Genomic DNA, 24,430 nt, shown 5'->3' on the forward strand with positions numbered 1-24,430 from the left:
ATTCAATATATGGATGAATTTAAACAAACCAGAAAGTGTATAAATGGAGTACTTTTTTCCACTTTGTGTTACTACCTCATCTTGTTCTTATCCTAATGCTTATAAGTTAAGATTTAAATTTTAAAATTTAAATTTAGAGCTAATTTTGAGGTTTGTTTCATCGTAGTTTATTTTCCAGTATTAGCTTTTAGGTTGCTAAAAATACGTAGATAAAAATAGATTATTTTTCGCTTCTGAATATACCATTTCTCTTTTTATATTAAAAGGCCAAAAGATGACCTCCTTAGTTATTGCTATCTTCTAGAGCTGGCATGGTCTTTTAACATTTTTTTGCGAATGGTAAATTTATACAAGACTTTTGAAAAATACATCAATACAAAATATATGGCAAATATTTCAATATCCAAGTAGAGGTTAGTAGTAAGACTTACCAAAGTTATAGGCTTATAGCCAGTAACTATTCTAAAATGACATGTAATATACGTGTATTTCTAGCACTATATAGACAAATTAGCTAAAAAGAAATGATTTAAGTACTTCTGATTAAATAAGGTGATTGATGAAACAACAAAATCTCCATAAATACACCTTTTACAAGAAAAAAAATTAAATTATAGAAATACAATTAACGTGAAGTATTTAAGAGCGGCACATTTCTCTCCTCTTCACCCTATGCTCCTCTATATATCTCCACTCCCTTATATAATCACAGACGCACAGGGACACTGCATTGGCAGTAGCTCAGTGTTGTGTAGCAGTAGCCCACCGCTGGTAGCTAGCGAAGCCAGCCAGCCATTCAGCGAGTACTCTTGGGAGAGCTAGCTAGGAGCGATCTATTCTAGCCACAGGGAGGAAGAAGATAGACATATCGAAATGGAGCACATCGCGAGGTTCTTCTTTGGAGTCTCCGGTGAGTGCTGTGCCATGGCTGCAGCCGGTTCTTCTTCGATCTGCCTATACATGTGCACGTAGTATTTGTTTCTCCCATCATCGAACGCTCGAAGATGAAGGTGCATGGCCGGTGCTGCTACTGCTAGAGCTAGCTTGCTTGTTCGTTCGTTCGGTGATTTTTTTCTTTTACACTGTGGATTCGTTTTAACTGCTCTGCTGGTTTGTTTTCCAGGCAACGTCATCGCCCTCTTCCTCTTCCTGTCGCCTGTGTAAGTTTTTTGCTTCCACAGTTCCATGATGCCTAGCAGAGGAGGGATGATTGGATGAACAAGGGAAAGAAAAAAAAAACTAGTGAAAATGGAAGAAGAAACAAAAGATACCTGTAAGGTTGCAACTGATTACTGATGATAATATCTATCTCTGAAAAAAAATGAGCTACCACATAGTAGAGTACTAGAGTGCCCCTGTTCATGGAGAGTGTCAGCTTTGCTCTGCTCGTCAGCTTCATCTCTCCATGATTTTGTTGGTCAAAATTTTGCAAACAAAGCTACTGAATTTAAAATCTTATTTTTCTGCTTGCTTGGTTGCCGGTCTAAACTCTCACCGGAAGCCGTGTGTGTGCCCCGGTCGCACGAAAGCCGCATGCTTTGTTCTGACCGGTGAGAAATCTTGGTGGCTCTTCCGTTTTACAGCGTCACCTTCTGGAGGATCATCAGGAAGAGATCAACGGAGGACTTCTCCGGCGTGCCTTACAACATGACACTTCTCAACTGCCTTCTATCTGCCTGGTAACTAACTGAGACTTCACACTTCTGGCACCGCCGTCTGCATTTCTTCCACGCCATTATACTGCGTTTTGTTTCAGAAGTTTAGCGTGATTCTCACTAGACAAATTAGACACAACATGACCGAGTTTAGTGAACTCTGAATGTTGCTTTCTTTTAGCCGGATTGTTTGTCGGCTTTTACGTGCACCTTTTCCGAACGGTTAGACAATGTTTATTTTATATAGAAGTTTATTACTCCTATTCATCATCGAGTAGTTTTTTAATTTTATATTAGTTAATTTTATTATTTATACTATTAAATAGTAATGGGATATTCTTTCATCTTTCATTATAAGAACACAGCAACACAGCCTAACTGCCCTTGAAATGGGTTACTAGTCATTGAGTAATCGGCAATCCTGAAAGTAAACTTACGTTTACGACCGCCATTGCGGTATAATGCGTCCAGAAATACTGGATGATATTGTTGATGGGAACCACAGCCGTTGGCTCATAGCGTAGCCTCTGTCCAATTTGCCTCGTTGATGGAAAGCTACTCCTGGACCCACTTGCCAGCGCTGTGACAGTGACTGCTGTGAAGGAGCTTGTACACACACGTACGATTCCTGTATCACTCACTGGTGTGTGCAGTGGCTAGCTCTGCTGCCGGCATGGCCAGGATGGCAGTGACAGGTGGGCCCGGACGGCAGTTGTGGAGGTAGCACATGCAGCCTCACGTTCGAGTGTTTCTAGCTCGAAAAAGTGGGTGAGCCTTTTGGGCCAGTATGGTTTTAGGTGTGTGCTTGGCAGGTGAGAAACACCATCTGCAAGTCGATTCTTCGCAGGTTTGTGTTTATCAAAAGAGTAGGATCAAGGGCAAGCACAAGGCATAAAGTGGCAGAGACCATATCGTGACGGTTCTCGCATGAAAAAATATCCAATTATGCACCAGCACCACACCTGCAAGTTAACATCCTAATAAAGTTTCCGTTCTTGTGTGTGCATGCCCACATGCTTTTCTTCTGGGAGGCAGACTTTTCAGATGGTTTTTTGTTGGGAGGGCACAGTCTGAAATCCACTGATTTAACTAGAATTAAACATATTTTTTTCTAAAGTGTTCTTGGAGAAAAACAAAATCAAAGAAATCCAGAAAAAGGCCATACATTGTGATGAATATTGGTCCGGGTTTTGGTTGAAGGTACGGGTTGCCGTTCGTGTCACCGAACAACATCCTGGTGACGACGATCAACGGGACGGGGTCGGTGATCGAGGCCATCTACGTGGTGATCTTCCTCATCTTCGCGGAGAGGAAGACCAGGCTGAAGATGATGGGGCTCCTGGGCATCGTCACCTCCATCTTCACCATGGTGGTGCTCGTGTCGCTGCTGGCGCTGCACGGCCAGGGCCGCAAGCTCTTCTGCGGCCTCGCCGCCACCATCTTCTCCATCTGCATGTACGCCTCGCCGCTCTCCATCATGGTAACAACACAAACAGTTTCTCTTCGTTTGATTTTTTACTCGTTTGACTAAGTTTATAAGAAACTACATGAGTATTTTCAACACAAGACAAACATATTATAAAAACGGATACATTTAATGTTAGATTTAATGAAACTAATTTAATATACTACGTATCTTTATATCTGATTCGCTGAGTCGTGTGTGCAGAGGCTGGTGGTGAAGACCAAGAGCGTGGAGTTCATGCCGTTCCTGCTCTCCCTGTCCGTGTTCCTGTGCGGCACCTCCTGGTTCATCTACGGCCTGCTCGGACGCGACCCGTTCATCGCGGTAATTGAACCCATCTTCCTTTCGCTGTCCCATGGATGGCCGCAAGTCTGCAAGCAATCTGAAAGTTGATCGCACAGAAAGCAACGTAACCTGACGACGAGGCATGATCCCATCCAATCCAATCGAGGCCTCTGCGTTTTTTTCTGTCTCGATCGTACGTACTGTCTGATGGGCACATGCAAACCGCTGCAAGCACAGGCACAGCAGCAGCACGGTGCACGGCTAGCTAGCTGTTGCCATTCAATGCCGCAATGGCCAGCGTCGGTTATCCTTTCGGTGTCTCCTCCAACTCGCACGCCAGAGCTGGCTGACGAATGAATCTGTACGTGTTTTTGTGCGTACGTGCAGATCCCCAACGGATGCGGGAGCTTCCTGGGCCTGATGCAGCTGATCCTCTACGCCATCTACCGGAACCACAAGGGCGCGCCGGCGGCCGGCAAGGCAGGAGCCGCCGCCGGCGCCGATGACGAGGTGGAGGACGCGAAGAAGGCGGCCGCCGCGGTGGAGATGGCCGACGCCAAGACCAACAAGGTCGCCGACACCGTCGCCGACGCCGCCGCCGACGACGACGGCAAGCCGGCGGAGGAGGACAAGGTCGCCAGCCAGGTGTGACGACGCACGCGGCGGCACGGCGGCATGGGAGGGAGCATGCGGCGTAAGCACTGCTGCTGCTGCCGAACTGATTATTAGTGGTTAAGCAGATTATTGTTGGTTTCGTATTTATTTCTTGCTGATCTCTGTCTCTCCTGGCCTGGGACACATATATGCTCGAGATGTCCCTATGATCTGGGAGGGCACGAATGCACGATACTGTATTTCCTATGTTGCAAGCGTGAAGCATTTTGTTTCCGATTCGTTCGAGCTATGCACTCCTCAGTTGCATAGTACGACACTTTCTAATCTTATTTAGATTCATATGAATATTAACGAATCTAAATATATATATATATATATAAATTATATATACTAGTAGGGTGGCTCACGTATTTGCACGGCTAGATTTAATTTAATTTTAAGTTTCAATAATATATGTTTATTTTTTAAACTCTTAAAAAATTGATTGACGCTAGATGAAAAATATGATTAGCTGAACATAATCACATATTAGAACCAAAAAGATAGATATGAATATAGATGATCACTGAGCTAATCCTTATTGTTCCAGCCTGCTCTTGTGTACTTATACGTCCGTAGAAAGAAGCAAAAACATCGATCAAGGACTGTTGGGTCTCATGAAAGTCCGCATATACTTGGACTCCGATTCACCATCTTAATCTCTATTCTTTTTGGAATTTTGAGCAGATTCCAAAAAATTGAAAAATAATCAAAGGGAATTAGATCGTGGTGCACTCAGCCGCCGCTGATGCCCGTCAAGTACTCAGACGCCACTAAGCTTTTACGCCATATGATATATCTCAGGATATCTTTTTAACTGTGCACATATGAGTTTACGCCATATGGTGTCCGAGTCATGTATATTCAATCAAAGCCAGAGCAAGACACAATATGTCTGACTCCTGTAAATTTGATCAAAACACCTAATTGTTCATAAGTATCTTCCTAGAATTAAGGAAATAATAATAGATTGGTCTCAATTTATAGAAGTTGTTTTCTATTCAGACTTAATTTCTTTTTCTCCATGTTAATCTACATCGTTGAAATCGATGTGATCCTACTACGATCTAGCGGTTGTGTTTTTTCTTTATTTCTCCCGTTAATAATTATCCTAGAACTGTTATCTTTTCAAAAAAAAAATCCTAAAACTGCTAAGTGTTAAAACATGAGTTAATGGCAGGCTTGCTTGAGCACTTATTTGCTAGCTAGCTAGTTATCTTGTGTGTGCGCATGCATGAGAATATAGCCCTGTTTCGACAACACACGGCGGCTAGGTTGCATATATACCTAATTGGCTAATTACATTAAGTCGTTTGTTGTTTCAACATAGTAGGATTCTCGTAATCTTTTTTCAAATGTTTTCAAATATAATTATATTTCTTACCTATATTTAAATTAATCTACACCGTTATAAGAATGCCACCATGGTTGGCCCGCACGGAGAGAGAGAAGGGAGGAGGAGGATGTTGCTAATGCTAAGTTTAGGGTGATGGGTTTGAGAGGTCGCGAGCAAGGGAAGAGTGCTGCTTTTTCTGTGATGGATTTGGGTTGAAACAGTCGCTACATGCATGTGCTCTTCTGCCTCAAACAGCAAAACCATCAGCTACTTTTCATCTGCATTGCTTCAACTTCAGTAAACTCATTTCACAGCAAAGTAAAGCTAATGATTAAACACTAAACATCACGTAAGAGTAGTTAGTCAGTTACTATCTTTTATCTTCAGGTAGAACTAGTAGGATGCCCGCGCAAATTGTGCGGCTAGCTTCATTATTAAATTTCTTATATAATATCGAATATAGTTTATATTTATTGTAAAATATAAATATTGAAAGTGGTAGTATAATTTTAAACTCTGGACTAACATGATTAAACTTTACCCTAAATTATATTTAGGGTAAAGATTTATTAAATAACATAAATAATAATCAGAAATCTTTGAAAGAGATTGAAAGAAAAAAACATAAGAATATTATTGGGAAGCTAATTCTATCGGTATGTTGTATTGTTTTTCTCAACACCTTATTGGATCCAAATTCAAACTATTATAAAAGAAAGCATAATTTAGATATTTTGCATCGTGAGTTTTTTTAACAAAATTTATTAAATTAAAAATTAAAATCTAAAGTCTATCACGGTTGTTGTTTGAACAGAGTAAGGGTCTGATTCCATATACGTAGCCAAATTGAGAGGGTTCCGTAATTTTTTTCTAATTTCTCCAAATATGATTATATTTCTTACATATATTTAAATTAATTTACACCATTAAAATATAGACTTACTATAATCTAACGGCATAGATTTTTTTCACATAATATTTAATTACACCTTTATAATCTAGATCTACCGTGATCTAATGGTGTTTTCTTTTTCTCCAATTAACGTGGTAATTTCTAGCCTCCAGAACGATTGTGGAGCCTTCTTTTTGGGTTGTCTTTATATTATAATAGATAGATAGATAGATAGATAGATTTATCAATTGATAAATTTAGTTAAAATTAAAAAGTCTTAAAATATAAAACGGTAGTACTTTTGTACCATATGCTTGACAATACTTGGAAGTTGAGTAAAATACCGTCTATCTTAATTGGGCTCTGTAGCTATTGGGCCCAAAGTATAGCAATTCAACGAATTAAAGGCCCACCACCCAAAAGAAAGTCTCCCAAGATTAAAAAGGCCCAAACACACTGACACGGTTGGCCCCATAAAATCTGTCGGAGGCACGTACTATACTGATTAACGGGTTCAAGAGTTTGGATGCATGAACAAAAACCCGTTACGACCATCCATTAGCCCGTTTACTCCTCCTTCCTCTTGAAGGAAGGCGCCACTTTCCGCGGGTCTATATAAACGGACGCAACTTGGCCCCACCAATAACGAGACGGCGCGAGCGATTCAGGGGAGCGGAGTACCCAAACGTAATTTCGGAAAGTTCTCGGGAGGATGCCGATAGAGATGCCGCGGGGGCTCCCCTTCGCCGTCGACACGTGGGGCCCCTCCTCCTCCCGCCGCCGCCGCCACCGCTTCCTCACCCACGCGCACCGGGACCATCTCGTCGGCGCCGCCGCCCCCGGAGAAGGCCCCCGCGCCGTCTACGCGACGCGGCTCACCATGGCCCTCGCCCTCCGCCACTTTCCCCAGGTAAGACTCCCTCTCCAGTCTCCCCGACTCGCGTCGCGTCGGTTCCTGTTTGATTGTGTTTCCGGGCGGTGTCTGTGTCTGTGCTAATCAAAAGCTGGCCGTGTAGCAGCTTGAGAGGGAGGAGTTCGTGGAGATGGAGGTGGGGAAGACGGTGGTGGTGGACGACCCCGCCGGCGGGTTCTCCGTGACGGCGTACGATGCCAATCACTGCCCTGGTAATTCTGGTTCATGTTTTTCAGTTTTGCCTAAAGTTTTACAGCTCACCGTGTTTAAGTTAACGTATAGAAATATATCACTTAATTGTCAGTCGATAGGGAGAGATACTTCAATTCAGCGGCCAAGTTATGATCAATGGAATTCGTAGTTTTATGAGTATTTTTATATGTGAAATGGGAAGGGTAGGGCCTAATGCACTTCTTCTGTGTCATCAGGGGCGGTTATGTTCTTGTTTGAGGGTCAGTTCGGTAGCATTCTGCACACGGGGGATTGTCGGTTTACATCAGATTGTGTACAGAATTTGCCACTAAAGTACATAGCGAAGAAAGGAAAAGAAAACGTTTGTCGTTTAGATTTCGTGTTCCTGGACTGCACATTTTCCAAATGCTTCCTCAAGCTACCAAGCAAGGAATCAGCTATTCAGCAGGTTTTCCTCTGCACTTAAATCAAACGTGCTTGTTGGTGGTGATTGCAGGAGTGTGCATATGACAACATGAGCAGTCACCATTGAGAAATGTTTTAGTGATTGCAGGTTATAGCTTGCATATGGAAGCATCCCGATGCTCCTTTCGTATATCTTGCTTGTGATCTTCTTGGTCACGAGGATATCCTTGTTGAGGTGTCGAGGACATTTGGATCAAAGATTTATGTTGACAAGAGAAGGAGCTTGGATTGTTTTCGAGCACTGTCTCTCGTGGCCCCTGAAATCATTACTGATGATCCATCTTGTCGATTCCAGGTACTTTAGCCCTCCAACTACTAAATCCCATTGTAATTTTTTTCACTTGATTATCTTGCATTTATTTCCTTTTAGAACCTTGCACGTAGAGGGAAGATGTTTTATAGTACATATAGGCACGAGTGTCAGTACTTAGTTGGTTTCACATCTGACTCAAGTAGTCGACCCCAAGTCTTATCATTATTGGGAGCTAGAAAGACTGTTATTTCCTAAAATATATTGAGGTGTCTGAAACGACTGGAAGCCTGGTAGCGGTCCGGCAAGAGCTATAGGGCAAGGTGGGTAGTACAATCCTGTGCGAACACACTAGGTTATTTTCTTGGAAAGGAACTAAAACAGGACAATTGGTTGGCCCAGCTTGATCCATGTTCATCCTAAATACATAATCTCTGTTCATGGTACACATGGGCGTGAGCTTTATCTTATTGTCATTCTGAAGCAAAAATAGTTGCTGCCAGGTCTACTGCACCCAATGGCAACAAGGTAGAGTCTCCTCTAGCTTACTATTCAAAAAAAAAAAAGGTCTACTGCACACTCATATGACTGAGCACACTCCAGTCTCCTTGCAAAAAGGAAAGAAAATGATGAAATCAACTCCAACCTCTTCAATATTTCAAGCTAAATTTGTTGCTAAAACAGTATATACAGGATTTGATGATAACCAACCTTGACTAGTACAGATTTAAATTGCTTAATCTATTCTGGTCTATCCTATATTCCTATGTTTTGTATGGATGTTCATTTTCTTCTTCTTTACTTGTAACCTATGATGTAGGATGTTAGTTTCCAGCACGTATATATTTTTACTTGTAACCTATGTTATAGGTTGTTGGATTCCAGCACTTATATGACAAAGCATGTACAGAGATTGAAAAGGCAAGGACCAGTCTTCAGCCTGAACCTCTATTTATCCGTCCCTCAACACAGTGGTATGCACACTGTGCTCAAAGCCAGAAACCCAGCCTAACAGAAGCTGTGATGGACGAGTGTGGGGTTTGGCATGTTTGTTTCTCTATTCATTCCTCGCGTGATGAGTTAGAACAGGCCTTGCAACTTCTCCATCCTCAGTGGGTAATTTCAACAACGCCGCCATGCTTTGCCATGGAGTTGAGCTATGTAAAGAAAAATTGTTTCAAGACCCGCTTAACTGCTGATGACCCACTATGGAAGATATTCGGATATCCTCTCCAAAAGTCAGCATCCTCTTCATTGCGTGATTCCGACAAACACACAAATGAAGATCAATCAATTTTTGTTGAAGATGATCATGATCATTCAACCTCTCATTGTGGCGAAGAATGTACAAACTTTGATGTCAGCACACTTGAACTGAAATTTGTGCCATCCCTTCCAGTTCAGGAACCGGATATTACATTATTTGGAAGAGCAAGATTTGGTTTAGAAGAAATTGACATAATGAAAGAAGAATTGTGCAATCAGTGGGTTACCGTTGAAGAAGCCAGGGCACATTCACCATCATATTTGATTTCTGATAGTAGCGGTGATGGTGAAAAATGTCCAGATTCAGGGATTGATTTTGCCATGGAGCAAGTGTCAAAGTCTCAACAGGATTATTCAGAATCTGAAGATGAGGACCCTTCTTGTCAGCCTGTTGCATCCCCAAGACATTTAGAAAGACGTTCAATCCAGTATTTACCTATTGGTGAGTGCAGTTTGTCGCCGGTGGTTGAGGAGCCTGAAAAGTCTGATGCTGTTGTAGAGTCAGAATCAATAAATCATGCTGAAAGTTCAAACATTTGCATGGTCAGAAGTGGAGAAACAACAGATTGTCAAAGGGACATCTTATGCGTTGTTGGATCATCGAAATGCTTGAACGCTAGTTTGAAGAGGCTTTACAGATCAAAAAATGTCCCTGTCCCACGACCCCTCCCGTCCCTTGTTGGACTTTTGAAATCCGCTAAACGGGTCAAAGTGCAACGTAGCACTGATTGAGTGATTGTACATTTGTCCTGCGTTGACTTCATGGCGCGCCTTACCTTCAGATAAGATTGAGCTTTGCACTGAAGATAAGATTGACATGTACAGAGATTACCAGAGCCCAGCCGCCCAGATTACAGCAGTACAGGAGAGGATTCGTTCAATTTTTTAAAGCTTATACATGTCATTGTACAATTTTCAAAATGTTGTAAAGAAAATTGATGTATTACTAACATTTTTAATTTATACCAGTTGTAGTAAAATCGATGTACAATCCTGAGATCGCACTGCCAAATAGAAGTAATTAGTTATACAATTCTGAGGGATATTTGCATCGATCTGTGTAACACACTTCTGAGGTTGTTTTCTTTGCTCAAAACTGGATTACGGTAATAAGGAAATAAGATTTTGCAAGCGATTTTTTTTACACAGGCTTAAATGCATTTTGGATCTGAGAGGATAAACATGACATGCTATATTCTAGCAATATATAATTTTATACATGAAGCAGAGTCGACAAGATATGATTCTACCCCAAAATACCACAACCATGTGCCAATTCTCTAATACAACATAGTTCACCTCGATTATTCTGAAACGCGGACATCTACGATTAGGTAAGATTAGTTAACAGTTCAGTGGTTCACATCTTTTTACAGCCTCTGCATCAGATACTCCTAAACAACAGCAACACTAATGCAACTCATCCCGTAAGCTCTATCGCCATGCGGAGGAGACGATTAGGGTTTTCTCTCCCCAGCCAAAGTGAAGCCCGCCATTGTCCTCCTCAAACTTGTATCTATCACAGTATGACTTCAGGAGCGATCTTATCCCGCCAATGACACTGCTACTAAACGGGCATGGTGTGAAGCCAGCCATTGTCATTCTTGCCCTCCACTTTCCAGCAACTTCATATCTGCAGCATACATAAGTTCAGTCAGCTATTTGAAGAGAGAGCCGTGGAATGTATGAGTAGAAAACAGCACTCGGAACTACCTCTCCACACGATCAGGACCTTCACAGGCCAAGATGTTGACAATTTCACGAGCAAGACATTGCCGCTCCACATTCATTCTATCTGGACTTTCCCTTGGAAGTGTCGCGTCCAGTGAATCAAAAAGTGCGGCGTAATAATCATAGGTCTCACGGAACCTACCAGAGTGAAATGTTTCAGATGTTTAGTACTATGATAATTCATAACGAGTTAGTAATCAGCAATGGAAGTACACAGGTTGGTAGTTGGTACACAATCTAGAGGAGAAAATTTGGTCACTAATATATGGTGCATCTTAAGATTTAAGAAGCCATTTTACATCACTAACCTTATCTGAAACGGAGCAGTATTGGTATTAGCATCCTGCTCAACCAATGTCACGAGCTTTGGTTGGAGACCCTTCACCATTCGAAGGAGCTGGTCCCTTTCATTCATAATCGAAACACTCTCGTCAGGAAGGTGGTGCAGTTGGAATGCAAAATTGACGACTAGCGCTTCCCCAGAACGACAATCTAGCATTGCAGGTGTAACATCCCCAATGTTGGCACCCACTGCCCTGAACTCAAAAGATACCCCACAGTCCTCTGCAAGTTTCTCTAGACGTTGACCAATGACCTTCAAACCACCAACGGTCCTCTGCACCGTTTCAGGATCATCCACACCAGTTATTCTCAAATGACGTGGCTTATTTGCATTATTTTTCAGAAACTGTATCAGTGTAATGTACTGACTGCCCTGATTGATGTCAAAGTCTATAATGTGCAGTCTGTCTTCACCTTTGCAGGCTTCGAGAATAGCATAATTAGCAGCCATGAAACCGAACCGGAAGCATGGGCAGATTTCAAAGAGGATTTGCATTGCAGAAAGCTGATAAAGAGTAGGGGCCTCCTTGCATGTCAAGGCCTTGTAGATGCCAGTCCCTGATGCCACTATTCTTGCAGCAAGACCTTCCACCATATAGGCTGCAATCCTCTGAGAGGGGTCCCCTTGGATTGAAACCATCTGCCGGAGGTCCGTTATGATTGCCTGTGCTTCATCTACGTTATATTCCGATAATGCTGTCGCACAGTCAAAGAGCAACTGCTTTGGGGTCCGTGGTTCTCCATTGTTGCTACCAGCACAACTGATGCTTGATTCTGATTCTTTTGGTGAGTTGGGGAGTACAGCGTTCTTCATTGGATCAGCCCATTCATCGTTAATGCTACCTGCCTGGGAAATTTCATACAAGATGTCATCACTATCATCAAGTAAAGCATGCTCAAGCTCCTGAAGCTTCATCCTGATCTCATCTTCATCAAACTCTACTTCAAGTTCAGAACTCTGATTATCTGATATAGACTGGGAATTCTGCTGAGATACATTGGACACCAAAGGTGAGTCTTTTGCCACATCAGAGCAGGAATTGGACTGAATGTCTGCAGAAGCTGGAGAATGGCCATCAGCTGTTACCATGTACGGTATTGGTGAGGCTTGCTGATTGTAAAAGGAATTATCAGAATTGTATGGTTCAGGCCCATAACGGAACAACTGCGTGTCAGACGCATATCTTCGTGCAGCAAAATTTGAATTTGGAGGGCCGAATTTATGTATGTAAAGATTATCTGCATAGGTTGTTGACGGGTCCGCTCGCCTAACAAAAGACATCACTCTTCTCTAGTGCTTCTGAACCAACGAGGCTAAATACTCAACTTAAGGAACCGGCTTTCTCTGATTATGGATATTGAACACACACCTGAAATAACACAGGATACATCAATATACTGAGTGAAACAGCATTAAAATTGCGTTCACAACATTAGACATATTTAACAAATTCAATTAGCTTCTTTTGGTTGTTCTTCTGATGCAAACTAATAGCAAAGAAAACATGATTTTTTGGATGATGGAAGCGACTTCCAACCTCTGCACCGACTGAAAGTATGTGCAATTGCACGGAGTCAGAACGACATTTTGAAGTTTCTGTAGAGTAATTCAGTGCTGCCGATTCCATGTTGACCTAACAGGTAATCTAGCTATGCCAAAATTCAATTGATGGAAACTTAAATATCTAGAGCAGACACTTAAAAAAAGAGATTTTATTTTTGTCTAACCAGCAGCAACTAACTAGAAGCTTTCAGGGTATGGTGAGCAACAAAGACACGCTAGAAATAGCTCAAGCATTATTGACCGATTACCATGCGCCTGAAACCTTAATCAAGCTGACCTAGAACGCAAAAAATAAGAATACATACACCAGAAATACCGAAATAAACCACAGCTTATACGCGCCACAAATAAAGTATTGGTGTAAATCCTCAACAGCACGATAAGCCAAAAAAAATCTCTACTACGTTCAAGCCATGATCATATCAATCCCCTAAAAATTTCTGTGGTTCATCAACCTGATTTCTCCCGACATAACTTCCCAATCCACAGTTCCACACGGACATCATCGACCAAAAAACAATACGCAATCGCAAACTCCGCACAAAAAAGGACTTGCCTTTCCATGTTCTAAGATTGCCATGGCACCCAAACCCCTAAACTCTGCCCGCAAGCAACCACACAAACCCCAGAAGTTGACCAAATTCTCCTCCTCGTCGTCATCCCCCAAGCCAATCTTCGATTCCCCAAGAACACACACCACCACCACCACCAACCAACACCGATCGTGCAACCACAAGATGAAGAAAAAAAAGAACCACCACAAGATCCAATAGCACAGGGGCACGAGCAAAGAACCAAAGGACAGACAGAAAAAAAAAAGGACGAACAGACAAGACCAATCCTTGGAGTTGCAGGCGAGGAGGCAACAAAGAAAGCAGCAAAGCAAAGCAAGCACTTTTTTTTTTTTGAGGAACGCAAAGCAAGCACTTACAGGAGCGAGCGAGGGTCCCTGCTGGTAGCGGTAGCGCGCACGGGAGCCGGAGAGGAGCGGAGAAGGCGAGGTGGGAAGCGGAGAACGGAAATGGGGAGGAGGCAGGAAGGAAGGAAGGGCAAGGCAAGGTTGGAGAAGAGAAGAGAGGAGGCGGGTGGGTTGGGTTGGTTTGGTTTGGTTGGCTGGGGATAGCGAGTGGCGGGTGGCGGCAGCCAAGTCCGAGATGTCATACGGTGGAGTGGAGGGGCACGGGACGCGGTCTCGGTGCGACCGGCGGCCGCCTCGCCACCGCACCGGGGTCTGGGGGGGATCCTCTGTGGCGCCACCGCCCACGGGAACCGCCGCCCGCGCCTCCTGGTTTTGTCCCCCGGGGAGACTACGCGCGATGCCCTGCTCTCTCATTTTGGTGTCGCCGACGGCTACACGTATTACGTGTTTGGATTACGTGCGTCATAAAGAGAAACTTAGAGTGCTTTCTCTTAGAGTAGCTTTAGAGTTGTTAAAAAAGAAAATAAGACGAGCAATCAAACGTATATATAAAAGTCAACGAAGACAAATTGAAAAAACAAAAAAAGTATTAGATATATCTAATGTCCAACGAGTCTATTAACCACCGCCATATAATTTTTCATGACATATTGATGCATACACAAATCGCTAGCATTTTAAAATAAGGGTACTTATTTTTTATAGTTATATTTGGATAATTTATACTCTTTGTGGTATGAAATATAGGTATTCATGGAGTGAATGTTTAGTTAGAAATTTTATTTATTTATTTAAGTTTAGAATTTGTGGTATTCTTATTTACATCCTTGCAAACACACGTTACGTGGAGTTATGATTTATTTATATTTCATCAGTATAAATATATACACGAAAAATTTTAGTACGTTATGTGGAGTTATGATTTATTTATATTTTATCAGTATAAATATATACACGAAAACTTTTAGTGGAATCGATGATTATATTCTAAATTCGGTGTAGACGTGCAGTGTTTTTCACGTGATAGCAAAGCTACATAATATTCATACTAAAAAAATTCTAGAACAGAAGTTCTTCGTACCAAATAGTCAAAAAGTCATTATCGGAATATGAAAATATGTAATTATCATCGACTTCCTTATCCAGTGGAAAATGACGTTGTCTCTCCTACTTGGCAGCTCTCTTCGGATCAGATCACCCTATCCAAGAAGGGAACAAAATTTAGAGACAATTAGTCATTTATTTTGTTGATGTTTTGTGCATGGACCAATATACTTTTCAATACACAAATGCCAAAGTATTTTTGCAGATAATAGGAGTACCTTTCAACATGAGGAAATTGAGGTACAGATAGTGTTCTTTTCTACTATCAAAGATGATATAGACCAGTGGAACCGTTGTAAACTTTAAGCTAAACTAGAATTTTTTTTCAAACTATTATCTAGTTTTGCTCCCTGGTATCAGTTGGATGGATGGAGGAGCCTTGGCAAATTGTTGTAAATGTACTCTCTTTTCTCTATCTTTGAATTTTGATGCAATATGTATTTTGCATGTCAACTCTGCACAAGTGTTTATGTGCACTTCATGTCAAAATTTTCCCCAATAGTTTTGATGATATTTCACATTGACTGTTGGACTCGGTCTTACACAAGCCACAAAACGTTGAATGGAGATGCTTGCTTACACAAGATCCTATCCATTTGGTTACGGCTGGCATTTCCAGTTTCACCGCATCCTTACCAAACCAAACCAAGCTGATCATTTCACAGCTTGACCGTTGAAAACTATGGAAAGGTTTAACAAGTACGCAGCACAAACCATAGTGGAGAAAATGATCTAATAGAATTAAGACAAGTAGCTGCACAAATTAGTGAGTCCATGAATGAATTGTTAATTTCTGTGAAATTGCCGTCGCCTTCTTGTTGAAGGTTTGATCGATCTACCCTATTGTCTTCGGTCTAAAAAGTTTGATCCAATAGAAACTTCTACCGAGTACCAGTTTACCGTACCGATGCTGCAAAGCTTACCTATGGTCCGTCATTGGAGTTTCGGTTTGTAGCAGAAAACTTGTAATCATAATATGTCACGCACATTTCTCGTAGGATCTTAGGCCTTTGTTTAGTTCTCAAATTTTTTTTCAAAAACATCACATCAAATCTTTGAATACCTAAATAAAGTATTAAATATAGATAAATCAAAAAACAAATTACACATTTACGAAAAAAATCTTGAGATGAATCTTTTGAGCCTAATTAGAAAGTGATTAGCCATAAGTACTACAGTAATCAACATGTGCTAATGATGGATTAATTAGGCTCAAAAAATTCGTCTCGCGGTTTCAAGCCGGAATCTGAAATTTGTTTTGTAATTAGACTACGTTTAATACTTCAAATATGTATCCGAAAACTTGATGTGATGTTTTTTAAAAAAAAAATTTCAAACTAAACACCACCTTAATTCCATCGTTTGGTGCAAACTAATTGGTGACAATATAATCAAACGCTTCACCCAGTAGTCTCTAATAGAGTAATGCTACCTCCGTTTCATAATATAAGATGTTTGATTTTTTTGGTTGTAACGTTTGACTATTCGTTTTATTCAAAAATTTAGTATAAATATAGAATATGATAAGTCGTGCTTAAAGTTCTTTTGATAATAAAGTAAGTCACAAGCAAAATAAATGATATTTTCATAATTTTTTAAATAAAACAAATGGTCAAATATTATAAGAAAAAAGTCAAACATCTCATATTATATAACAGATAGAGTAGCAGTCAATTAAGACCCTAACTTTAGCCCAAGCTTCGCATATCATCATCATCTGAACATATCAGCATATCATTACCCACCCATAACTTACTTTTGACCGGGACTAATGTATGACCACGTTTATTTCACTATCTGTTTGTGAAAGATCCACATTTCGGAAACGCTGGAGGTACACTTTTGCACAGAATTGTTTACGATCTGCTTTGGATAATTAATCATTCATAATTCATGTAAACACTCCCAGATTAGTTAAGGTCCCTAAGCTCCAACCAATCATCTCAAGAAGTCGCTCTCCTGCAGTGTGAAAGGTGGTTTTTCGCCTGTGATTCCTGTGGGCTGGAAGCCGGCAAAACCGTCTCTCACCTGTGAATCCTGCGTGCAGTGCTTTCCAGCAAAAGCTTGCAGGCAGATTAGAATAAAGTACGTGTGCTGCTAATAACAAATCGTCATGCAAGATTGGATTTTTGGATTAGCTAGGCACGGCGCCCCGGCCCCGGGTGTCGTTTCGTGCAGGGCCTTTTGACTCCTTTGCACTGCTAGCAAGCTAGGAAGGGGGGTGTTTGAGTTTTTTATGGAAAAAAAGCCAAGTGATATATTTGTAGATGAAAAATAATTTATGAATAAAGTTTTTTTACATATGTATTTTTAACGATCTAAAAGTTAATATTGAAAAATAAACCTTGGTAAAAAAACCCCACCAATTTAACTCTAAATTTAAGATTAAAAATTTAAATTTCGGATTACGAGCATAAGCGGAAAAAAAATGGTCGCTTGATATTGGGTGAGTTGTGTTTTTTATTGCCCAAGTGCCCAAGCATGTTGTTGCCGTGTTGTGAGTCGTGAGTTGTGACCATGTTTAGTCAAAGCGCAGACGTATGCATACATTAAGGTGGTGTTTAGTTGGCAAAATCTTTTGGTAAAAACTCACGTCAAACGTTTGACCAGATGTCGGAAGGAGTTTTTGGACACGAATAAAAAAACAAATTCTAGATTCTATTTGGAAACTGCGAGACGAATTTTTTGAGTCTAATTAATCCGTCATTAGTACATGTTGGTTACTGTAGCACTTATAGCTAATCACGTTCTAATTAGGTAAAAAATTCGTCTCGCGGTTTTCCATAACTGTGTAATTAGTTTTAATGTTAATGTATATTTAATACTATGAAGTGTCCAAAGATTCGATGTGATGTTTTTAGAAAAAATTTCTACAACTAAACAGGGCCTCACTCATTCATCGCCACCAATCATTCGCAGGCACTTAAGTAGAAATTTTTCCTTTTCCTCTACTTCATCAAAGAGGAATTTAACTATTTGACACTTTTACCAAGACACTACTCAAATACCACTCTTGCCGTTGCTTTTAATGTTTTGCCACAATAGAGACATATAAAATCCGTTCTACCCCTTTTATCTCTTTTATATTTCCTTTCCATAACTTTTCTTACCTGCATGGTTTACTCTCGTTATTTCTAATGAGACACGATTGCTAGAATTCTAAAATATCCTTACGTCTAACCTGACTAACCATAATAAATGACATCATAACTCCTATCATGATGAATTAATATTTTACTCAAACCATATTTATAGAAAATTTCTACATTTCCAAAGTTTTTAAATGACATAATTAAATGTTTCTTTTCTTATTACAATCTCTGACAGATCAGGTATTAAATATGACGTACTAAAATAATGAATAAAAGTTTAATTTCTCAATATCCATAGCTCGAGCATGAGTTAAAGAAAGAGCATTATTAGGGTTAATTTGCATCCGTAGCTATTTTATTTACTATACAAATTATTTTAGCATACAAGCATAAAAAGATTATCTTCACATACTTAAGATAGACGATCATATAAACAAGTAACATGGTAAAGAAATATGAAATGATAGGGATAGAACTGATATTTTACGTCCCTAGGGTGACAAAAAAAATAAAAACAATGGTAAGAGTAGCATTTGAGTAGGGGCTCTTGGTAAGAGTGACAAATAGTTAAATTCTCCTCGAAATACTGCTATAAGATATAATGAAACCTGTAGCTCTACAGGTTTCTCTGCATGTTGAAATTTAGTGGGTCCATGAAAAGGTTTGCTGCATGAATGATTGTTGGGTCCATGCTTGCCTTGAGAGTCCCACGAATTGTTCAGTTTGTTTGTGCAGTACACTGAATCTGATATCCAGCAATCGTGCAACTTGCTGCGTAGCTCTGTTGACACGGGGGGTCTGTCTATATGTTTTTCGTGCTGGTTGCGAGATCTGCGTGCCCGTCACCCTGCGACGTTGCATGCGACGAAACGGCACGCAAGTTTGCATATGTCGTCAGAAGCAGGGAGAATCTTTCGTACAAGAATGGTGGTGCGGTGCAGTGCAATGCGGGCGTGCGGCAGCTGCATCATGCTAACGGCCCGTGACACGCCACGCCATGCCACAACACACGCCTAGCTCGTACACGACAGCATCTCAGTGTTAGATGTACATATTTTTACTCCGTTTCACGGTGTAAAACTTCGTAGTCTTATCTAAATTTATATGGATATTAATGAATCTAGACATATATATATATATATATTATATACATTTATCAATTGATAAAGGCATAGCTAGAAAGTCTTATAATATAAAACGAAAAAAAACTTACGCATTAGATTCAAATAAACATCAATGAATGTAAATATATAGAACAAATCATTAATCAATAGATAATCTAAACTTGGATATTATGAATGACCTAATATCAATTAAATAGGTAGAAGTGAGACTCTGAATCTAGCCCGGCTAGCCCACCACCCCATGACCCTCATGGAGCTAGCCGAAAGACCTCTGGGTGTTTCTCCAATAAATAAATCTAGACGTAGCTAAGACGTTTTATAATGGAGAGTACAAACTATCTTAATACATACAAGTTGAAGGCTTGCAGCCCCCTACCCGATCGGTACCATTGAAGCCCCCTTAGCCCTCCCCCAACAATTTTTTTGGTATTAGTGAAGAGAAGAAGGGCTAAAAGCAAACATCACGAGTTCTTAGTTCTCTTTTGTCCAACCCTTCGTAATATTTTTTCTAGATCCGTCACTGCATCTAATAATACCCTTTTATGTTTACTGTCATGACCATACATAAGAACCTAGGAATTTATATATTTTTATTAAATTTTCATAAATAGAATTTTGTTTCCAGAAATAACAAATCTAATCCCCCTCCCCCAACACCCAAACGGTGGATGCGAAATATATAACGCCCACAACCACAAGGTGGACATGAAATATGACGTGAGAAATATCTACTGGAGTAAGGGTGACGATCATTAGATTGGAGGGTGTAGCTGAATGTTTCACGCCTACTGACTGAGCCGGGGGTAGATTTGCTATTTTTAAAAAAATAATACTACCTTGTAAGACTTTGCTATTATAAGATTTTCTAGTCTTGCCTAAATTATGATGAATATATATAATTTATATATATATATGTCTAGATTCATTAGAATCCATGTGAATCTAGACAAAACTAAAAAAAATCTTACACCATGAAATGGTGGAAGAAAAATATATATAAACAAAAAAAGTTCCAGGAACAACCATAAGTTTCACAAAACGCACACAGTATGGGAGGGAGGACCATTTCCTTTCACTTGCCATTACGGCCCATAAATATCACGGCCCGTGCGAGTGAAGCCCATGGAAGGTGTTGGGCCGTGCCTCTGTGGCTCACGTGCAGTGGGGGGCCGAACAAACGTGAGCCCTATGGGCCGCCGCAGATAGAGCCATGGGCCAGAAACCGTGGTAGGAGGGTCTCCTGCAAAATAGCCAGGGTCCCAACCCCTCCTCCCTAGGCTAGATTTGTATGTTTGTAATCGCCTCCTGCTACGGGATAAAACGCCCAGATAAGATGACAGAAGAGCCTACGTAAATTTGTCATCGCCGTGAATTTGCTGTGATTAGCTGCTTTTGTTTGCATCTACTGTGCAAGCACAAGCAGTTCATCATAATGCACACGCTTCAAAAGATCTGTTGCAAGGCAAACACAAGATCCATAGCACGGAAGTTCTCCCAGTCAGTGCGGCAATCCTGGGGTTTTAATTTACAACTCCTCCCCTCGCAAAGACGAGTTTCACTTCTAACATCTACAAGGAGACAGACGAGCTAGTAGGCGTGGTTGGAGAGGATGGCTCTGCCGGGGCGGTGCGGGTGGTGAGCGCAGGCGCAGTGCACGGAGGTGAGGCTGAGGCAGCCGCTGATGATGAGGGAGTGCCGCTCCGGGCAGGTGTGGAGCGCCGGGAAGGAGTCGCACACCGCCTGGACGGCCGGCGGCGTCAGCGCCGTGCACTGGCTGATGTTCAGGCTGGCCAGCCCGTCGCTCTTCCTCGCCGCGTCCCTGCAGCTCCGGCCGCCTTTGCTCTTCACCCGGCTGTTCGCCGCCAGCGAGTACATGGCCCGGTCGGTGATGTTCTGGCAGTAGTAGAGCCCCAGCGACCGCAGGTGAGGGCAGCCGTTCGCGAGAGCGACCACACTCTCATCTGGACATCAAGAAACGAGATGCCATTATGCCAAGCTTCAGACAGCAGAATTATCCTTGCTGACCAGCAAAGTTTGTTCAAACGGAAGAATGTCAGACACTGGGATCAGGCAAAAACACCGACGATTACCTGTTATAAGAACACAGCCGCACAAATCCAAAGCCCTAAGTTCAGGGCATCCTGATGCCAAGCTGGTCACTCCCTTGTCGGTTACACTATCACACCAGCCTAGGTTCAAAGACTGCAGCTGGCCACAGTTACAGGCGATGGCCTGCATCGAGGACATAAAGATCAGCTAGAAATCGTAGCGAAAGTGCGAAACAAATGTTGTAACAACTTCGGTACCTCCAATGCTCTGTCAGAAACTGCCCTCACACACCCGCACAGATTCAAGCATTTCAGGTTCTTGCACTGACTACTGAGATAGGCCAAAGCAGCATCACTGAAATTGGAACATCCACTGATGTTGAGCCTAGTAAGATGGGGGCACCCATGTGCCAGAGCATACAAGGATCGATCACTAAGTCTAAAGCTTCTGCTAAGATCCAACTCGCGTAAATCATGGCAGTTATTTGCTACAGCCTCCACTGCACTGTCTTCAAGCTGAGGTTTAATTTGTCGTAGAGAAAGAACCTGCAGCTTCACAAATTTCTGAGCAAGTGACATCACTAAGTCATTCATGTGAGCCTGGCACCTGAAAACAACAAACTATGGTTAATCAACAGCCAAATTGCCCACAGAAGAAATCAGAACATTGTTTAGAATGATAAGGTTTTGCAGTCACTACATAACGTTCGTAGGAATAAAAACACATAGCTGTCTCTTAAAACAAATTGCCCGGGACAACATTATTTGACCATACTTCTTAAACTCTGAGATTTTTCTGTTGCTCTTTTACTACCAAAAGTTTCAATATAACAACTTACATCTTTTTTTTGTAAAGAACCAGTAACACAAGAACTGATGCTAGGATGTACGTATGGAACAAAGTAATCAAACATAAGTGACAAGTTTCTATAAAACACTGTACAATTTGTATCCTGAGTTACATAATTATTCATGGATATTGTCACAAGAGTCATTTCTTATACGTCTTTAATCTTCAATATGTCATAGTCATACTATGCAAACGATCTATCCATCCATCAAAGATCGGATGGGGACAACAAAATGGTTTCATCAGAATCGTGTTCACTTCTCTAATGTATGGTCAGAATCATGTTCAGTTATCCACGTATGAGAAGCAAAGGCGGATTGGCATACTCACCACGAAAGAGAGAGATTCGTGACTCCCCATTCTAACGTATCACGCCAACCGGTGCAGACACCAGAGGCCACGATGACCATCCTGTCATCTCCAGCCATTGATAATATCCTCAGGAGCAGCTCCATGGGAAGGTCCTTCCAACCTAACAAGCTGGTTCCTGTGCCCCCATTCTGTGACTGTCCACTCTCACCACCTCCAGAAACCATGAGGGCATTGAACGAATCGTCGAATTCACTACTCATCAGTTGCTCGCCGTCCATTGTTTTGTCGAGAATACGAGGCCCGAAAACAAACTAAACCTGCAATCAACAGCGCAGTTAATTAAGGACCCTGTACTAAATCCGAGTCTAAACAAGAGAAGGAAATCTTCTAATACCAAAATATATAGCAAAATAATACAGAGTTACAAAACACAGATACAGTGGCATCAAGCAATCACAAACCACAAACCGAGAATCTAAACACCGCTCGTTTTGCACGAGTAACTAAACAACTCAAATCTTCAGAAGAATCGAAAGACAGCTTAAAGGGATAGATAATCCGCAAGGAGCAATCTTACGATCAACATCCAGGAAAGCAAAGAAAGGTACCTCAAGGGGAGCTCCTAAAAGAAAGTATTCTCTGCAAGTGGAAACTTTTAGCTTCAGCAAAAACCGACCCCCCCCCCCCCCCTTTTTATTTTATAAAAGGAACCCAAGTCAGAACCGCATTAAGCCCAAAATGCAGACGAAACGGCAGACAAGGAGGCGAGATGCAAGCTGCTCAACCTTTGATTCGACAGAGTGTCGAAAATTCAGTCCCTTCTATAGCTAAAACACCAGAGGCGTACCCGGCACTGCAAATCTCAATCAGTAAAGGCAACGAAGCTAAGCTCCAGATGATTCCGGGCCACGAGAAGCTAATCCAGGAAAACTAAGGAAACAAAATCCAAATCTTCAGAGACCAGATGATAAAGAGACCCAATTTCCACGCAGACAGCATCCGTTCGAGACTGAAAATGACCTGGTCTAAATATCTTGAAGAAAGGGGGGAAGAAAACAACTCAATCATCATCCAGGATCGCAGTAGCTTTCGAGCACAGGCAGCCACACACACAAACAGCTGAGGAAATGCATAAACAAAAGCTCAAAGATTCACCGGGGAACACCAAGAAAACTACCGGGGGATCCAAACCGCCAAGGCGATCTCCTCACCACGAATCCCTAAGACAAGGCCAGGAAATTCCGGAAGAAAGGAACTTTCTGCAATTCTACTCACCTAAGTCGCTCCAAGAAGAAGCGAAGAAGCGCACGCCGCCAAGGATAACAAGGGGAGAACTTTTTTTGCCGCAGTCGTGAACTGGCGGCTGCCTGGGGAGGGAGGAGGGCTCGGGTTCTAATAGGCGAGGCGAGGACCGGAGACGGAGGAGAGGAGGAGGATGCGCCACCGTGGGGGGTGGGTCAGGGACGCGGGCCGAGGAGGCGCGTGGCGGGAGAGAGGGGCGGACACGTGGCCGGTGGCGCCGGGATTTTTATCCCGTCGATCGATCGCTGGATGCGGGGACGGGAAAACGGGAGGAGTTCGCTGTCCGGACCTCGAAGCCGCCACCAGGAAAGGTCTGGAAGGGCCTGGGCCTGGGCCCGGGTTACGCAAACGCTGTTCAGGTCGGAATAAGTTCATCCGATGATGAACGAATTTTATATTCATCCTCCAACAAAAATCAGATACAACAAGTCTCTTAAGGCCTTCTTTATTGCTAAATATTTTTGGCAAAAGGATCACGTTGAATGTGATCGAATGTCGGAACATATTTTAGACATAAATAAAAAAACGAATTTTACAGCTCACCTGTAAACCGCGAGACGAATCTTTTGAGCCTAATTAATCCGTCATTAGAACATGTAGTTAATATAGCACTTATGGCTAATCATGGACTAATTAGGCTAAAAAAATTTGTCATACGATTTCCCCTAT

At 41.8% G+C, this 24,430-nt stretch overlaps 4 protein-coding genes across 6 annotated transcripts; 2 read left to right on the forward strand and 2 right to left on the reverse strand.

Annotated features, from left to right (window-relative positions):
- The first annotated feature begins 683 nt into the window (after positions 1–683).
- Positions 684–4,299, forward strand: LOC102719817 (bidirectional sugar transporter SWEET1a). Its single transcript, XM_006645061.3, has 6 exons — positions 684–910; positions 1,124–1,160; positions 1,584–1,679; positions 2,856–3,135; positions 3,325–3,444; positions 3,793–4,299. Exons 1-6 carry the CDS (start codon positions 874–876, stop codon positions 4,054–4,056), a joined length of 834 nt encoding a protein of 277 aa, XP_006645124.1. The 5' UTR covers positions 684–873; the 3' UTR covers positions 4,057–4,299.
- Positions 4,300–6,932: 2,633 nt separating this feature from the next.
- On the forward strand, positions 6,933–10,501 carry LOC102720096 (5' exonuclease Apollo-like). Of its 2 annotated transcripts, none has more exons than XM_015842957.2 (5): positions 6,933–7,197; positions 7,304–7,412; positions 7,629–7,840; positions 7,946–8,152; positions 8,978–10,501. In XM_015842957.2, exons 1-5 carry the CDS (start codon positions 7,000–7,002, stop codon positions 10,103–10,105), a joined length of 1,854 nt encoding a protein of 617 aa, XP_015698443.1. In that variant the 5' UTR covers positions 6,933–6,999; the 3' UTR covers positions 10,106–10,501. The 2 variants fall into 2 exon arrangements, with proteins under 2 accessions (XP_015698443.1, XP_006645125.1); XM_006645062.3 differs by having other exon boundaries at positions 7,307–7,412.
- A 41-nt stretch (positions 10,502–10,542) lies between these two features.
- LOC102720378 (scarecrow-like protein 1) lies at positions 10,543–14,049 on the reverse strand. Its single transcript, XM_006645063.3, has 4 exons — positions 13,942–14,049; positions 11,413–12,816; positions 11,087–11,242; positions 10,543–11,006 (listed from the first exon to the last, which is right to left on the reverse strand). Exons 2-4 carry the CDS (start codon positions 12,726–12,728, stop codon positions 10,808–10,810), a joined length of 1,671 nt encoding a protein of 556 aa, XP_006645126.1. The 5' UTR covers positions 12,729–12,816; positions 13,942–14,049; the 3' UTR covers positions 10,543–10,807.
- A 6,706-nt stretch (positions 14,050–20,755) lies between these two features.
- Positions 20,756–23,840, reverse strand: LOC102720653 (F-box protein SKP2A). Of its 2 annotated transcripts, none has more exons than XM_006645064.2 (5): positions 23,735–23,840; positions 22,478–22,776; positions 21,556–21,904; positions 21,340–21,481; positions 20,756–21,210 (listed from the first exon to the last, which is right to left on the reverse strand). In XM_006645064.2, the coding sequence occupies exons 2-5, from the start codon at positions 22,735–22,737 to the stop codon at positions 20,837–20,839; spliced, it is 1,125 nt and encodes a 374-aa protein (XP_006645127.1). In that variant the 5' UTR covers positions 22,738–22,776; positions 23,735–23,840; the 3' UTR covers positions 20,756–20,836. The 2 variants fall into 2 exon arrangements, with proteins under 2 accessions (XP_006645127.1, XP_006645128.1); XM_006645065.3 differs by lacking the exon at positions 23,735–23,840 and adding an exon at positions 23,068–23,246.
- Positions 23,841–24,430: the final 590 nt, after the last annotated feature.

Source organism: Oryza brachyantha, chromosome 1 (genome assembly GCF_000231095.2).
Source record: "Oryza brachyantha chromosome 1, ObraRS2, whole genome shotgun sequence".
NCBI classification, from domain to species: domain Eukaryota; kingdom Viridiplantae; phylum Streptophyta; class Magnoliopsida; order Poales; family Poaceae; genus Oryza; species Oryza brachyantha.